This window comes from Abrus precatorius, unplaced genomic scaffold (assembly GCF_003935025.1).
Source record: "Abrus precatorius isolate BTA unplaced genomic scaffold, Abrus_2018 Scaffold3, whole genome shotgun sequence".
NCBI lineage: Eukaryota > Viridiplantae > Streptophyta > Magnoliopsida > Fabales > Fabaceae > Abrus > Abrus precatorius.
In genome coordinates this window covers 17,204,317-17,220,866 of record NW_020874373.1, presented here as the reverse complement: position 1 = coordinate 17,220,866, position 16,550 = coordinate 17,204,317, and the positions used below count along the sequence as shown (strand labels likewise).

Sequence of the window (16,550 nt, the reverse complement as noted above, 5' to 3'; positions counted from 1 at the left end):
AAATTCATAAATACTTTAATCTCACAAGCAATTCCAATGAGTCATGACTCATTTTCTATATATGCTAGTTTATAGTCTAAAAGATACTAATACTTATGCATTAATTTGTTAAGCTATTGATAGCATTCTTTTCTTTCTTTTAAATAAAAAATAAGTGAAGGATTGTTATATTAATTTCATTTTTTATTTATTTAAAAGTCAAAAATTACATTTAACTTTATCTCTGTGTAACATCCTTTTATCCATAAGATAACAAATTTGTTTTTACAATGGATAATAGATATTTTCTTTTTCTCCAAGTGTGTTTAAGTTGGAAGTTGGATAGTTTTTTTATCAAGAAAATCATCATTTTAGACCCTTGTCATTTTTAGGAAAATTCAAAATAATCTCTACACTTAATAACATATCATTTTAATCTTCAATTTATGTAGTTGATACTTATTTTAATTTTTATTGTCACTTAAATATTAATTGCCTTAATAAATTAAATGAGTTGATAAGTATTCACATGATGTATCACATAACATTTACTAATAACGTAATAGTGTGGCATAGATCTTCATATTTTATAGAATTCGGATTCAGACTAGTTCATAAGAAAATTGAACATTCAGTTTTAAATTTGTTTAAGCTAATTTAGTTTCACTTAAAGAATATAAGCGACAAAATAAAAATGATGAAAAATTCGCTTAAGCGAGCTTAGAATTAGCTTAAGTGAATTTTCATCTTCCCAGCAGCCAGCGCATACAACAATTAATGCTCTATAGCCTCTAACATTATATTCAATATGGTGCTCACAGTGTATAAATAAATACCCACATCTATTTTTGTACCTAAAGATTTTGAATGAGATAGAGTCTCAACTCAAAGGAAAAGGCAACATTTGCAGTGATGAGCTATCTTATTATTTTCCCACTCACTTTTTGTAGAGTCTCAATTCATACTCAGATTTTGGTGCATTTGATAAGATATAGGTGAGGTGTTTGACAATCCGAAGTGGGTATTCCATTATAATACTAGATTTGTTGATTTATTCCCATTAGAGTTTGTGAAAGACCATTGCAGTTCTGCATAGTTTTTTGCTATTCTATCAGCTTGGAGAAGAGAGAAAGACGCAGGTGGAAGCTGGCTGTTAGGAAGACGAAAAATTAATTCAAGCTTGCTTAAGCGAATTTTTCATCACTTTTATTTTGTCGTTTAGCTTATATTTGTTTAAGTGAGGCTAAATTTGCTTAAGCAAATTTAAAATTGGACATCCAAATTTCTGCATTAACTGAACTGGATCCAAATTCTATTTTACATACATCAATTTAGTCTCTAAAGTGTCTTTAATTAGTCAAATTATCTTCAAAAAAATTTTAATCAGTTAATTAAATCCTCGAAGAATCTTTAATAAGTCACTTTAATCCTAAAACTCTAAATTAACTTTTTTCCTTCTCTTCTTCCTTATTTGTTTAATAAATATTTTAGAACCATCTAACACATTGACTCACCCAAAATTTTTCTAAGTCAAACACTAATATTCAAGTTGTTGTAAGTTGGGTATTTTCTAATATCTTTTTTTTAATATTATTGTTTATATAAATGGAGGCTTTAGATTTTATACAAAAATACAAAATAAAATTTTTATTCTTATTCTTTTACTTAATTATTGTTCTCTTGAGCATTGTAAAATAATGTGTTCTCACTATTTTCAGTGCAGTTTTAATAAGAAGTAATTATTGTATATTGGACAGCAGTAGTTATAATATTATTTACACTAAGAAATCTACTTATGGTGACAAAATACTCTTAAATATAATGCTTTATAAGCTTCAACCAAAATTAATGAGTTTATCTTGTATTTATTTTATTTTTCTTATAATTACAGTTTATTTATTAATTTCTTTTTGTTTTGTTTGTGTTGCTATTATTATTATTTCCTATTTGGCAGCCTAGCTAGCTCAATTTTGGTCGTATTTTAGTGTTTTTGCGCAATAAACGAGTCCTTCTCTGCTAACAATTTTAAGGAATCTTGGATGATTTTACTTAAAAATGAATCCAGTTAACACAATAAAAAGTTACTTTTACGTTGTAAACATGCATTTTAGAGCTTCCCACCATGAAACTAAATATGCACTAAAAATTCTCGTAGTACTTAACTTGCAACGACTCAAATATCAGTGGCAGCACCTAGAAACTGGGTCACACCATCTATTTTTAAATTGTTTTATTCTAGATGAAACCACGATGGAGAGGGAGAATATCAAAATCTGTGTTCGAAGAAAGTTAACAAATTTGAGAATGAAAGCCTTCAGTTATGCTAAGTGTAAAATCAGTCTCGTTAGATAGATGAATGCTACAAGAGCCTAGTTTAAATCACTTGACACCAAACTCAGCAAATTTTTTAGTTGGAATGGGTTCAGATGGCTAAACCTCGGAACGAAGCTGCTATGAAATATGAAAAACTACTCTACTATACGTTCCAGGTCAGCTACTTTACTAATTAACGCATTTTGATTCCTACTTGGTCTCTGGAACTACTTATTCTTTTATTTAGATCATTATCTTGTACGCCAGTTGTCAAAGATGGGCAGCGGAATAATTCATGAAGTAATTTTCTTAATGAGAAATTTAATTCATAAAGATGGAGAACTTATACAAAAAATCTGTATGAAAATTACACAATACAAGAGATATATGAACAAAAAAGAAAGTGTGAAATAAAGTAGTGATATGGAGGATGAATGAAAAAAGTAGTATTATATAAATTTATTGTATAAATAGTTTAACTCTTATTCAATATACACACTTCACATGATCTACCAGCCCTTTCCCCTCTGCCTCTCTGTCTTCTAGCCAATCCATTGTTTAACCAATTTTGAAGTCAAAATAATTTAAACTGAAGTGTGAAGACCCAACAATGTGTTTGTTAACATAGTTTATTAAACTATTGCAAAAAAACAATGAACTTCCCCAGATAGAGCCATATTTGATTCTTAGACAACAAGTATTGATCCAACGCACAAACTACAAACTGAAAAATTTAAACAAAAATATACAACATAATAATGCAAAAACTAGAAATTAAAACAACCACAAACTCATATCAGAAAGAAAGGGGGGGAAGGGGGGATCATCCAGCAACAGAAATCACTGTTCAAGAACTAGTGGGTGGCACGGCCACTCCTGGCACCACAAAATGTGAGATACCTTCTGAGAGGTTCGTAACTGCTTTATCAAAATTAACAAAACCCATGAACCAAAAATCATGCCCATCAACAGTTACAATCTGGATATACTTTTCTGATGGGTTCTCCCTCATAATCACTGGATTGACTGTTCCAATCTTCCCCAAAGGCACCATTACCTGTTTACACAACATAATTTCAACTCATTTCAATTTTCATACACCAAATGACACATTCATTTTATTAATTTATACCCACTGCTAATAGTTATTCAAGTACCTAAGCAACTTTAGTTATTTGTATGTAAGAGGTGGTTACATTAAAAGGGAAGGGTTGCTTATATAAACGTATGTTACATATGGGAAAATGTGACACAGATAAATTTGAAGAGAAAACTATGTAACTCTTCTCTAATTGCAAAGATAAAGATCCTCTAAAAACTTTCATTTATTCTTGGCCTCTTAGTAAAAAAAATGAACTAACTTTAATAACGGATTTCCAATACCTTGTAGTAGCTCCAAGTTTCCTGGCCAGAGGGGGCAGTGAAACACAATGGGCGATCGCTGCAAAAGGCTACATGGATATTAGACAGATAAAGTGTTCCTGCAACAGGCCCTGTTGATGTTGAAAGGTAACAAGCAAAGCTCTTCTTGAGCTTTTCGTTTGGATAGGTTGTGAATGTTTGCTTGTACAAAGACTCAAATCCACCCTCTGATATCGCTTTCACTGTCAGATTCATCTTCCCCAGTGCAGCTGAAGACACTGATGGACCAGTTTTTACTGCAAAAAACAGTAACAAACCAGCAATATCATCATGTGAAAAATAATTTAAAAGTGAGGAACATTTAGCCACCCCTTTTTAGGCCTAATCCCTTGTATAGTTTCCTAGAACTTCAATTTAGTTTGTAACTAACATTACCTCCATGACATATATCCAAAACATTAATAAGTTCCCAAATTTAGCAATATCTATCAATTTAATTCATGATATTATAAAAAAGACAAATGCTGAGGAAGCTACAACTTATGGAGTTTAAAAATATACTCTCACCATGATTTTCAATGCACTTTAACATGAGTTTTTAATAATTTTTTTATTAACTGATTTTTTAGCTAATACACTTGCAGTAGGAGTTAATAAGACCCAAATCAATTTTAATTTCTCACTTCACCAACAAACAAATTTGTGTTTTAAAAGATATTAAAATGCGTATAAACATGAACTCAATACAAAAAGCTGCAACTAATAGCGTTAAAAGAAATGTAAATTCAAATTATTAAAATAAGAATCTGAATAAGTCTGAATACGAGTTATAATGCTATAAACGAGTTCAATCTCCTAATATTACTATGCAGAATCACGTGCGTCCAAGGTAAAAATATGCAAAACCAAAAACGCGATAAGGATCCCTCTAGCAAGCGGCTGGAAAATCAGTTCTCATATTTTTTCATAAAACCCAGTTTCAATAAAAATTTATAACTAGGATTAATTTGAACACATTTTAATTACATTCAATGGATCAAAATAAAAACCAGTTATGTTCAATAAGCAACAAATAAACTAGTGTGTTAATTCCAATAAACAAATTCATGCTTTGAATAAAACAGAGGAAGGAACTTACGGTTGTGCCAGATGTTATGGGCGGTGGTTTCAGCCTTTTTGCTCCATGAATCGAACATGTTGAGGATTGACTCCATGGGACTATTGCTGGGTTTCTCAACAGGGCTGTGTTGCACGTATGGATGAGGCGGGTGGTGGTAGTATTGAACCTGTTGAGGCTGTTCGCTTGGACCACTTCGTAAAGCAGCTTTTTTGTTGTCTGGGTGGCTACTTGGTACTGCGGGGGTTCCCATGATGTGAGTGCCCCAATTCTCAGGACCATGGTTGTCGGGTGGAGGAGATGATGATGATGAAGATGGTGGTGGGGATGATTGGTTTTTGGTGTTGGTGTTGTTCATCTTGCTAAGAGGAAGAGATGAAAGTGATGAGAAATTTTGAAGGTTTTGGGTAGAAATTGTTGAATTTAAAGAGTATTGTACGCGCTTATGAGGACAGGTGGAATGAAACTGCTCTCAATATATGAATACTATACCACCGACTATCGTTTGCTTCACCTTTTGTCGGAAAAAGGTTACTATTCGGTTGCTTTCTTACTAAGATTTTGATTGTCATCCCAATATACCTTGAAAATTCACAAACGGAAAGATAACCATTTATATATTGTTCCTACTCAACTTAAAGGTAACTTTTAAGATTAAAATTTAAATAATTAACTACGTGATTTAATGAAAATAAGGATATTAGTTAAGAGAGGTTAAGCTATGCAATAAAAAACAAATAAATAAATAAAAGATGGTACAAGTTATTGTTACTAATTTATATTTATGTCTATTAAATTACTAATATCCGAAATCAGAATTGTTAAGGAAATAAATTTTAAAAAAAACTTGAACAAAACATTTTTAATAGCCCGTGTTTCATTAAAAAAGAAAAAAAGAAAAAAGCTTCCAATGGAGGGCATTTGTTTAGGTGCTGTGAACATTTTTTTATTGTTCATTAAGTTTTAAAATTTATTGATGAATAATAAATACTAAGTTGTATTTTTCAATTATCATCTAACGTATTGAAAAACAGTTTATTTTATAGTGATGGATCGCATATTTAATTGGCCCAGATGTATCTGGGTAGACTCGAGACATAAATTATTGTTTTAATTTTATAATTTATTAATTGTACGAGTAATATAAATTAGTGATTTATATAACTTATTAATAAATTAATAAAATGACTTATTTTTTAAAGTTATAATATTATAATTTAATTTTTGATAAATTTTGTAAGTTAAAATTTTTTAAACATTAAATATTTTTAAAATATTTTTAAAAAATATAATTGTAACATTTATAAAGTTAAGTTTTTTTATTTATATAAAACTTAATTTTATTCTCCCAAACTTACTCCTTTTCAATTTTTTTTTTGTAAAGATAATTTAAGCATTTCTTTCATATTTTTAACAACTAATTCAATTGATTAAGTACTTACGGATAGATTTTAAGCAATAAAAAGCTTGGAAATAATATTAAAAACAAGAGATTAGGTAGAATCAAGTAATATCCACTTGAAATAATATTATAAAAATTTTGATCAATTTCTCTTTATTCTATTTTTATTCCCATTTTATTTTCCCTCTCAAATAAAATATAAATATGTTTCTTAAATCTAACAACTCTTTGTCATTGTCATACTTTGAAATGTGATATTTGAAAATAGAATCAATTAAATTTGTACATATCATATACTCATCTCAATTTTCTTACAAACAAATAATTTAACTAAATCAAAACAAAAATAATGACTAAAAAGGTGTAATTGTGCTAAAAAATACAAAAAATTATTTTCTGTAATTTTTTCTTAAGCTAATTTTATAAGATGATGAATATACAAATTTTATTAATTAAGTCAAATTAATTTTGCTTAAGTCATAATAATTTGACTTAAGAGAAAATATGATATTCAATATTCGCTTAAGTCAAATTTTATTTGCTTAAGCGAATATTAGAATATTTTGTATCTAGTAACCCTTTTTTTTCTGTCACTTTCGCTTAAATGAAAAAAATAAGACTTAAGTGAAATTTACAGAAATTATGCAAAGCAAATGCGACTAGTGTATAGACATTAGAAAGATATAAAATGATATTGAACAATTTATCAATACAAAATTTGATTTCCATAATAAATTGAGATTATGAGAATGAATGTAAAAATTTTAATTCTAAAAATTATGAACTTCATACGTAAGATTTGTAGATAATTCTAAAAATTTAAAATAGCATTTGACTTTCTATTAGTTCAAAAGTTTTTAATTATGAATTGAAATTATAAATACAAATTTTCTTAAAATCACCACCTAAATATATGATACATACAGTTAGAAAAAAATATAAAAAATGACTATCAATATAATCATATAAAGATATAAAATAATAAGTTTTGAAGATCTAAAGAATACTTTTACAAATTTTGATAGAGGATTAAATCATAAATATATAAAAATTAATATTATTAAATTATATGTAAAAAATTTAAATTATTTTTCTTTTAAAAATATATCTAATAGCCTAAAAAAAAGTCACTCATTCATGCACTACTTACTTGCTAACTCATGTTAGCTTGAGCCTCTAGTAATCTTAAATTTTAAAAATAAATTAGGTGATTAATAATAATTATTTTTATAAAAAATAAATATATTTATTATATTTTTAATATAATAAATTATTAAACATATATTTTAATTTAACCTATAATATTAATTTTGAATATCAATGTAATTTAATTTAAAGAATATTTGTGATTTACGCTTGAAAAATCTTTAATATAATAAATATTATAATTTTTAATAAAATTTTATTGCTAATAATTATTTAAGTTTCATGTTAAAAGTTAAAAATTAAAAAATTATTATTTTATCATTCACTAATAATAATGATTAATAAAAATTTAAATTATATATTTAATTTGTAATTGAATTTTTTATTTTATCATTTAATATTGTCTTTATTCAAATATTTTTTTAATTTAGTTTGAGTTTCACTTTAAATTTTTAAGATTTTTTATTTAATTTAATTATTTAAATTATTTTATCATGATAATTTTTTTCTCTAACTTTGCTTCATTTTAAATTTTAATTGGTTTACAATATATAGACACGAGTTCATAATGAAGATAATTAATGATAAAAAATAATAAAATTATGCAATTTATCAACAGTTGATAATAATTATTAGGTATTCATAATAGAAAAAAAATATAAATAAGTAATTAGTAAAAATGATTTGAAGGTAATTAAAAATTATAATTTAAAGGTTTTGAATGAATAATAATAAAATATATATAAAAAAAAGTTTGTACGTAAATTCTTTTATTTTAAGAACTTTAGTGAAATTAAGAGATGGAATAAAGTTAAAAGATTAACTTTTTAAAAATAATTTCAAAGAATTAAATTAACTTTTAAAAATTAAATTAAATAAAGAAGTTAAAAATCACTTAAATAGAGAGTAGAAAAATTATAATTTAACTTTAATAAAATACTTACCCAACACCTAAAATTTATTTGACACAGGACATGTCTTATTTTTAAGAGACATAGTATAGCTCTTAATAAATTACTTATCCAATTTTTCTTTATGAATATTTGGGAAAATATCTAATTTTTGAATATATTGAAATAATGATTGAATACACGCTATTTATAAATAAAATTAAACACACATCAGTATTAAATGTTATTATTTAATTTAGTGCATAGTTAACCTAAATAATAATATTAAATACTATATTTTTAATTAAAATATGTTAATTATATTAATTTATAATTTTTGATATTGATAAAACATTAAAAATGTTGCTACTAAATAAAATTATTTATTACAAATTTAATTTATTAAATACATTATGAAATAACAAAATTTGCATACAATTATATACTATAAACAAATAATTAAAATACAATCTTGGGACCAATTATATTTGCAGGATTAAGATGGTGATACGTGGCAAATGATGATTGGAGCAGTGTAACAGAGTAGCAACGCTGTGCGAACACGTTTTGGGGTTTGTATTTGGATCTCCTAAAATTGAGGCAGAGCATTGAAAATCGAAAGAGCGTGACACAGAGACAGAGGAGAGGTTTCATCGCAAAAACCCAAACCAAAAGCATAGACAAATAATGAGTAATTACCAGAGAGCACCCCAAGACCCTTATCCTCCACCCACAGGTAAATAAAACCCTTTCTTAACATTGCAAACTTTCTCTATTTGTTTTTTCTTGCAATCTCTCTGTAATTTCAATTTCAATCCACGCAGGTTACGCTTCTCCGTATCCCCCGCCACAAGGTTACCCGTTAGCACAACCGCCGCCCGGTTACCCATCAGCACCACCGCCACCCGGTTACCCATCAGCGCCACCGCCTCCGGAGTATGCGCCGTACCCTCCGCCGCGTCCACAGTACGACGGTTATCAGGCCTATTTCAACGATGGTTATCCTCCGCCGCCGCCACCTCCTCCACATTACCACTGCCACCACGTTCAGCATCATCACAACGACAGCTCCGGTTTTTCTTCATTCTTCCAAGGCTGGTACGTTCTTCATTTTTATTTTCCCACCCTGTTCACATATATGGGTTATCAATTGACACGATGCGAGTCACATTTTTGCACCAATTTCTGTTCTTTTTTTAAATTTTAATCTAGTGGCTTAAGTGTATTTTTGTTGAGGAACATTGATGGAGAAAATGAATATCCAAGTCTGACGTCAATGAAAAACAAGATTTTGACATTACTTTTACATGAAAAGTAATCTTTCTGCTGAAAATCAAATATTTGCTTAATGACTTACCACAGATAGGAACAGGGCACTCACTTAGGCTATGTTTGTAAGTAGAGGAGTAGGGGAGAGGAATGGAGGGCTTTTAAGCTTTGTTTGAGAGTTAATTTTTAGGGAAAAAAGGGAGGGAAGAGGAAGGGTTATTTGATGATAACCCTTGTTTGAAAGTTTTTAGATAAAAGGGGAAGGTTTTATAAACCCTCCTCCCTGCACCTCTCCTCTTTTACTCTTCAAACCCTTTCATTCTCTCTCTCTCTCCAAACTACCAAACAAAGCCTTAGGGACCTTGCTTAGAAGTTTTTGAAAATAAGGGGATGGGGGTATATCTCATAGTCACATAATTCGCAGTACTATCCAGTACGTGGTACGAGTACGTAGTAACGCTACCTTGCTAAGTATGCGGTACGTGGGGTTATACATAGTCGGTACGTTATTTAGGTATGTGGTACGCTAAAATATATTAATCAGTACGCTATCAATAGAAGAATTATATATCAATCAATGCAACATTTAATTCAAGTTATTATACGGGAAGTTTTGATCTTTCCCATGCATTTTTCTTGATGAATAACGTTTTATTTCCTTTAATATTTAATTTATTTGACCGTTTCCATGCTTAAATTACAATAAATATGACGATTGATATTTTCCATGAGTCAGTATTGCTAAGTTGAAGTTTTATCATATAAAATTATATTATATTCAAAAGTTAAAAGCAATACGCCAAGTCAAGCGATCTGGTTCTCCAACGTACCGTGGATTGGTACGCACGATCCAATTCGCGGTACTCAGGCAATTGAACGAATTATGTGACTATGGTATATCTTCTGTTCATTTTTTTTTTAATTCCCTCATTTTGGAGAGTTTTTAACATCCAAACAACAAGAGTAGAGTTTAGCCTCCCTTTCTCCTTTGTTCTTCTAAACTCTCAAACAAAGCTTGGTCTAATCACCACTCAGCTGCTCATAGAATGCAATGTTACGAAACAGGCAAAACATCATTCTCTTCCCAGCCTCCCATCCCATTATGGTCTTCAGGGAAATCACTTTTGCTACATACAAAATTTCCCAAAGGAAAGTCGTCTACAATTCCCTACAATATGAATTAGATGACATATGTGCTCCTATATTTTACCGCAGTAAGTAAATGGATAAAACTTAGGTGCAGTATCAATCAAGAGTGGGCTCTTACCTTGGTAATGTGTGTCAACTTTTAATTTTGACATTTATTGCGTAGATTACCGGTGTGAAATTCTAATTGACAAGAAAAGAGTTTAATGGATCCGTAGGCTTGGGATGTGTGCAATTAGGGAGGAGTAGAATTTTTTTTTTATTTGGGTGATTCAGAGGTTTTTGGTCAAAAAGGTGGGTTAAAGCTGTTATTAGGTAGTGTTGCTAGCAGATATTGGTCACTTTCATGTGGAGACTAGTGGACAAGATGTGCAACTCTCAATTCTCAAGTCAGGATGACAATTTCTATATTACGCGAGACAAAGTGGTATTGAGTATTTTTATAGATAACTGCAACTTTTATGTAGTGTACGTGAAAGAAAAGTGACAAGTTGCTTTGCATTGAATAAAAGGCAGTACTAGACTGCCCAAGGGCATCCTGCAGTCAAGGGCCACCTTGGCCGTTAGCATCCTTTAATCTAAATTAAGTGTCATGTGATTTATTCTCCATTCTATGATAACCGTGATGTCTCATCTCAAGGCCTGAGATGCCTTGAAAGCATTTCCATCCAAAGTCATCAGACCACTTATCGAACCAGAATTCTTGCATTTCAATGCTTTCTCATCAGTCTCGGGTGTCATCCATTCTACCTTGACTGTTTTGAAGTAATCATCATTAAGTTTAACCAAAACTTCTAAACTTAATTAAGATTTAAGTAAATTAAAAACAATGAGTCACATACAGTAGTAACACTACTATACCTAAGTTTTGTTGTTAGTAAAAAACCTTTTAAATCTCATAGAAATTGACAATTGGTAACCTTTCAAGTGTTAACTTTGTTCATTCCAAGTTTCCTTTTTTTTTTTTTTTTACTTCTACACAGTTAGTTAATGGTGCAGTAGTAGAATTATTTTATCATTGCTTTGTGATCAATGATAACCTTTTAAGAGTATTATTTTCTTCACTAAAGATTGTAAGAAACCCATTGATGTAGAATAATAAGTCAAGCATATTCCTAATGGGCAGTGTTCACTAAGAGTCTATTTGGGATGTTTTTAAGTTTTCAATTTTTTGTTTTTGAATGCAAATTTTAAAACAAAATATGTATCAGTATATGATTGAAATGAAGTGGAATTGGTTTTTATTGGTTTTGAAATAAATTTAATTCAATTTAAAAAAAAAAAACTTTTTTGGTTTACTGTGTTCATTTTGTATTAACAACTCATTCAATTTTTTGGTTTTTTTTGAAACTTCATTACCATTGTCATCACTTCTCGCATTACCATTGTCACCATTATTGCTACCATCACCAACCACTATCTTATAGTTGTTACTACCGTCAGTGACCAACCATCCTCATTAGCACCACTATCACCACAATTACAACGATGCCACAATGACTACTATCATCAATTGTCATTGTCATTTTCATCGTTACTATCATAGTTACCTCTGTTGATGACCACATTCATCGTTATCTTTCAATCCTTGACAACTTTCCACCATAGTCATTGTTACCATTGCTATGGCAACCACCATCTTTTAAGGATTTCACCACCACCATCACTATTGATTATTGTCATCATCATTATTTCTACAACCATGTTCACCACCTTTGTGGTTACTCCCTAGTTGTTCTGACCACCTATCACCATCTTCGCCAATATTACCACTGGTTACTTTGTTTCCAATGAATAAATCCAAACATGTACTGAGGTTTTTATGTTTTAGATATGAAATTTAATATTAAAATTTGACAAGTGAAAATTATAAGAATTTGAAAGCTAAACCATAAAACTGAAAAATGGTTTAGTTTTTAAAAAACTTTGAAATTTAAAACTAAATCATCCCAAATGGAGCCAAAGGTTTCAATTTTGATACTTTCTAAAGAAATGTAAATCAATATTATATTTATGTAGGCAAGGTGCCAAATGTTTAAATTGATTATCTATAATAATAGAGAGAAACATCATAATAATAACTCTATTCTGTATTGGAATAAGATAATCCAATCCATCATATGATAAATTTAATAGTAATTAGCAATAACAACAACCAAGTCTTATTCTAAATAGAAAATAGTCTCAAATCAAATTCCCTAAGTTCAAAATCAAATCCTAAATTTAAACTGTAAATTTACTTGCCTATTTTACATATTCCCTTGGGTGAGAAGAATTCTCGAGAAAGATAATGATCCAAGAAGGTATTTATCTATGTTGACAAAACTTCCTATCCTTTTATCCATGTGGCATTCAAAGCAGAATGGTTCTTCCACTCACAAGGTAGTGGAGAAAAGGAGTGGCATGCCAACAATTTCACTATCCAAAGCAATCTCTATCTTATTTGACTGCCAAGGAACAATAGGAACCTTGGCAATCTAAAGAGACCTAGGACCTTCAGAAACAACTGAATACAACAAGGATGGATAAATATGCCTCTATACGGTGTTAGATCCTCATTGAAAACAAGATTATACTCATATCACTAGGCTCACATTTACACCTATCTAAAATCTAAAATGGGAAAAGGGTCAATAGCTCTAGCATGCAACTTTTGAAAGTGCCACAAACTGAGTCCTATGATGCACATTAACAGTAACTTTATGGTTATTTCTACTCGATGCAAGTTACATCTAATATTCAAATGCTAATCATAGATATGAGTAGCAAAAGACTTGGTGAAATTTTAAGAACAACACTCAGCAGATGGAGTGTATACACTTGGAGACATAAACAGTTAGACAGTTGGAGTATCTTTTGGCAGTTAGAGGTGTGAAGGGAATAAATAATAGAAAAATTGGAGGTTGTCTTCCTTTTGGTGTCTGAACAGATAACCAAGTGCAATGCTAAGTTAGAATGGCCTAAGGAGAAACCTTTGTCTTCTCTCTCTCTCTCTTTCTAGTCTCCCATTTCCTACATCCTGTTACTCTCCGAGGTTCTCTCAAGTGCCCAATGCACATACTGGCAAATGGAGTCCGTATTAGTAGGACAAAAATATCCTTCTTGACCTCTTGAAATAGTTTCTAGTATGTTCTCATTGCTGATTGTCAAACTTAAATCAATCTAACAATATAGGAAATAAGAAAATTGTATAGAACTATAGATCATCATAAAACTTTGGCACTTTAGCTGGGTCAATGACACTTGTACAGTGTACAGTACTTCTCCATGGAATCCATAGATATGTCCCTTACTTCACAACACCAAGGAACAGCTTTTTAGAGGTCCACAATGTGACAAGTCTTTGGTTGTGCAAAAATTTGATAACAGTGATAAAACTGGGTAACCAACATTACTTGAGACCAAAAGTACTCTGGGTATCTAAAAATCCTTTAGACTTTGTTTGCCTCCTTTTGACTACATCTCTTGTTGCTTGGACTGATTAATCTGTCACCAAACTTGTAGTTCTAGGAACTCAAAGCAAAAATTGAATTTCCACAACGACTAGAGTCAAGTTCTCTTTATTCGCTGAAGTCAGTTTTCTTCATATTACACTAAAAAATCGGGTGACCTTGAACCGTTAAATTAAAATAAAATCTAAGGGTCAGAATTGCTTAACAGTTACCTTTCGCTGATGAGCCAAACTCTTTTTTAATGCAAGTCTCAGTTTTTTCGGTTCAATAATGCATTCATATTCATTGTTAATTTTTTTAATCCAAAGCCAAGCTTTGCCATGATTTGGCAACTTGGAAAGTTCATCGGTTTAATAAACTTTCAATTTGTAATCAATTTGTTTTACAAACATATCAATAAACAAAAGGAAATCCTATAGGAAAAATTGCTAAATATCAGCCTGAGACATCAACTTTTTTAATTTAAAAAGTCATGAAATTCTTTTACTTTCACTGTTATATTTCTTGTCCTATTTAAAAACCCTTTTGGTGTTAAAGACTAAGATTCCTTTGTCTGTTTACATGTGCAGCTTGACAGCACTTTGTTGCTGTTGTTTGTTAGAGGAGTGTTGCTTTTTCTGATAATCGCATTAAAAGTTGTATCTCCAGATTCGTGTACCCGGTTGGTTATAGCTCTCTGGAGAAATATTGCTCTAATGCTCAATTGATATTGTGCGGGATCTGGCAAGTATTAAAATCGTTTGACTCTTGGTCTTTATCGTTGCCTCTGCTCATTTCTGTGTTGTTCATAGGTTCTGTGATGTGGTCTTCGTGTGAATGTTTGATGTATAGTTTTTTATGTGGACCAAGACTAATATGTTATAGTTATTGCTCGCTACTATCTTTAAACGTCATTATCATTCTTCTATGCTTAGAAGTAATGGATTTAATATGGAATTGCTCATTGAATTGGTAGAAATTAGGTCACTGTTTACTGGCTTAAGCATAGTCAAAGTTGCGATTAAAGCAGTGTATGAATATAAGTATATTTTTGTTTTTGAAAATTTTCTTTTTTTTTCTTTTCTATAAGAATTTTATTTTATTTTATTGCAATTCTTATATTAATCAAACATAATATAATTTTGCCCTTGTTTTTCCGGCCCAGAAACTGTTTAATTTTTAGAAACTAGACGAATAAAATTTAAATAAGGAATAATTAGCAAAATATGTTTTCTAAGAAATAAAATATATTTAAGCTTATATTTTACAAACAAATATAAGTTTATCATTTTTACAGGTAAAGGATAAGTTAAAAAGGGAGTTGTGGCCAGTAGCCAATTCAATTTGATTTTGAAAACACTGCTTAGCACAGGCTAGAATGGAGCTTAAGTGTGTATTTAGATGCAGGTTAAAAAAGTAGGTAGAGATAAATCTAATACAGAAATTACAACTGGTAGTATTGTAAATTCCATGCCCCTCCCCCCCCCCCCCCCCCCTCTTCCCACCTTCCTCTTCCTCAACTAAATTTAGAGTGAGAGATGTGATTTTGTAGACAAATGCTCTACAATCTACCCAAGAAAATGTTCGATGATAAAAGTGACAATGGATAAGTATTCATGCAAAGCTTTCATTTCGAGAATGGTAATCGCACCCATAATGGGATTTTGTATAAATATAGAATCATGAGTAGAGGGATCAAGTTAAAATTCAAATTTGTTCTTACTAACAAGTTTTGAGTAGAAATTAAATAATTTAGTTGTTATATTAACCTAAATTTCATGCTAAATTTTAGTTTTAACTTCAAAAATACTTTGAACATAAATCATTTATTTCCAAATTCAACCTCAACCAAAACTAGTTTTGTTAAATCAAAATTTTCAAACTCGTTACACCCGCTCAAATACTAAATCAATTTATGGGGATAGATGGCGCTGCTTAAAGGCTACGGCACAATATTATTGTCAAGACAAATACTACTTTGTTCCTACTAAAGATACTAGTTAAGAATAAAAGGAATATTAAAAAATGTCATTGATGAATTTTTGTTCTGATTTTTAATGCATCCAAACTTGTTCTAACAAGATCTTCATCTAGTATCCTTAAATCACAGGTAAACAAGAGTATAAGGAATTGAAAAGTAATAACCAATTTGTTCAAGAAACGAATAATAAATGCAATTAATTAGATAATGAAAAATGCTAGATAGGCGAAATTAGTTAACAGGATGATCCGGAAAAGTTGATGCTCATTGTTTCAGCCCAAAACATGTATGGAACGGTGTAAAACCACGGCAGTTTCTAAAGCTGTTCCACTGGATCGTGTCCATAGAAGCTTAGTTCATCAACATATTACGTAACTACTCTCACAAAAAGGGAAATGTCCTCTCAAGCATTATATGTTTGATCTGAACTACAAGTTGAACATATGAGAACATTGTTGAACATGGAAAGAAATGCTTGAACTACAAGTTGAACAAGCTCAAATGTACGGGTCAA

At 30.2% G+C, this 16,550-nt stretch overlaps 2 protein-coding genes across 2 annotated transcripts; one reads left to right on the top strand and one right to left on the bottom strand.

Annotated features, from left to right (window-relative positions):
• Positions 1-1,900: 1,900 nt before the first annotated feature.
• LOC113863268 (GEM-like protein 5) lies at positions 1,901-5,261 on the bottom strand. Its single transcript, XM_027496792.1, has 3 exons — positions 4,793-5,261; positions 3,676-3,950; positions 1,901-3,349 (listed from the first exon to the last, which is right to left on the bottom strand). The coding sequence occupies exons 1-3, from the start codon at positions 5,127-5,129 to the stop codon at positions 3,140-3,142; spliced, it is 822 nt and encodes a 273-aa protein (XP_027352593.1). The 5' UTR covers positions 5,130-5,261; the 3' UTR covers positions 1,901-3,139.
• Positions 5,262-8,736: 3,475 nt separating this feature from the next.
• Positions 8,737-15,113, top strand: LOC113863102 (cysteine-rich and transmembrane domain-containing protein WIH2-like). The gene is made up of 3 exons (XM_027496524.1): positions 8,737-8,945; positions 9,034-9,307; positions 14,646-15,113. The coding sequence occupies exons 1-3, from the start codon at positions 8,897-8,899 to the stop codon at positions 14,695-14,697; spliced, it is 375 nt and encodes a 124-aa protein (XP_027352325.1). The 5' UTR covers positions 8,737-8,896; the 3' UTR covers positions 14,698-15,113.
• The last annotated feature ends 1,437 nt before the right edge of the window (positions 15,114-16,550 follow it).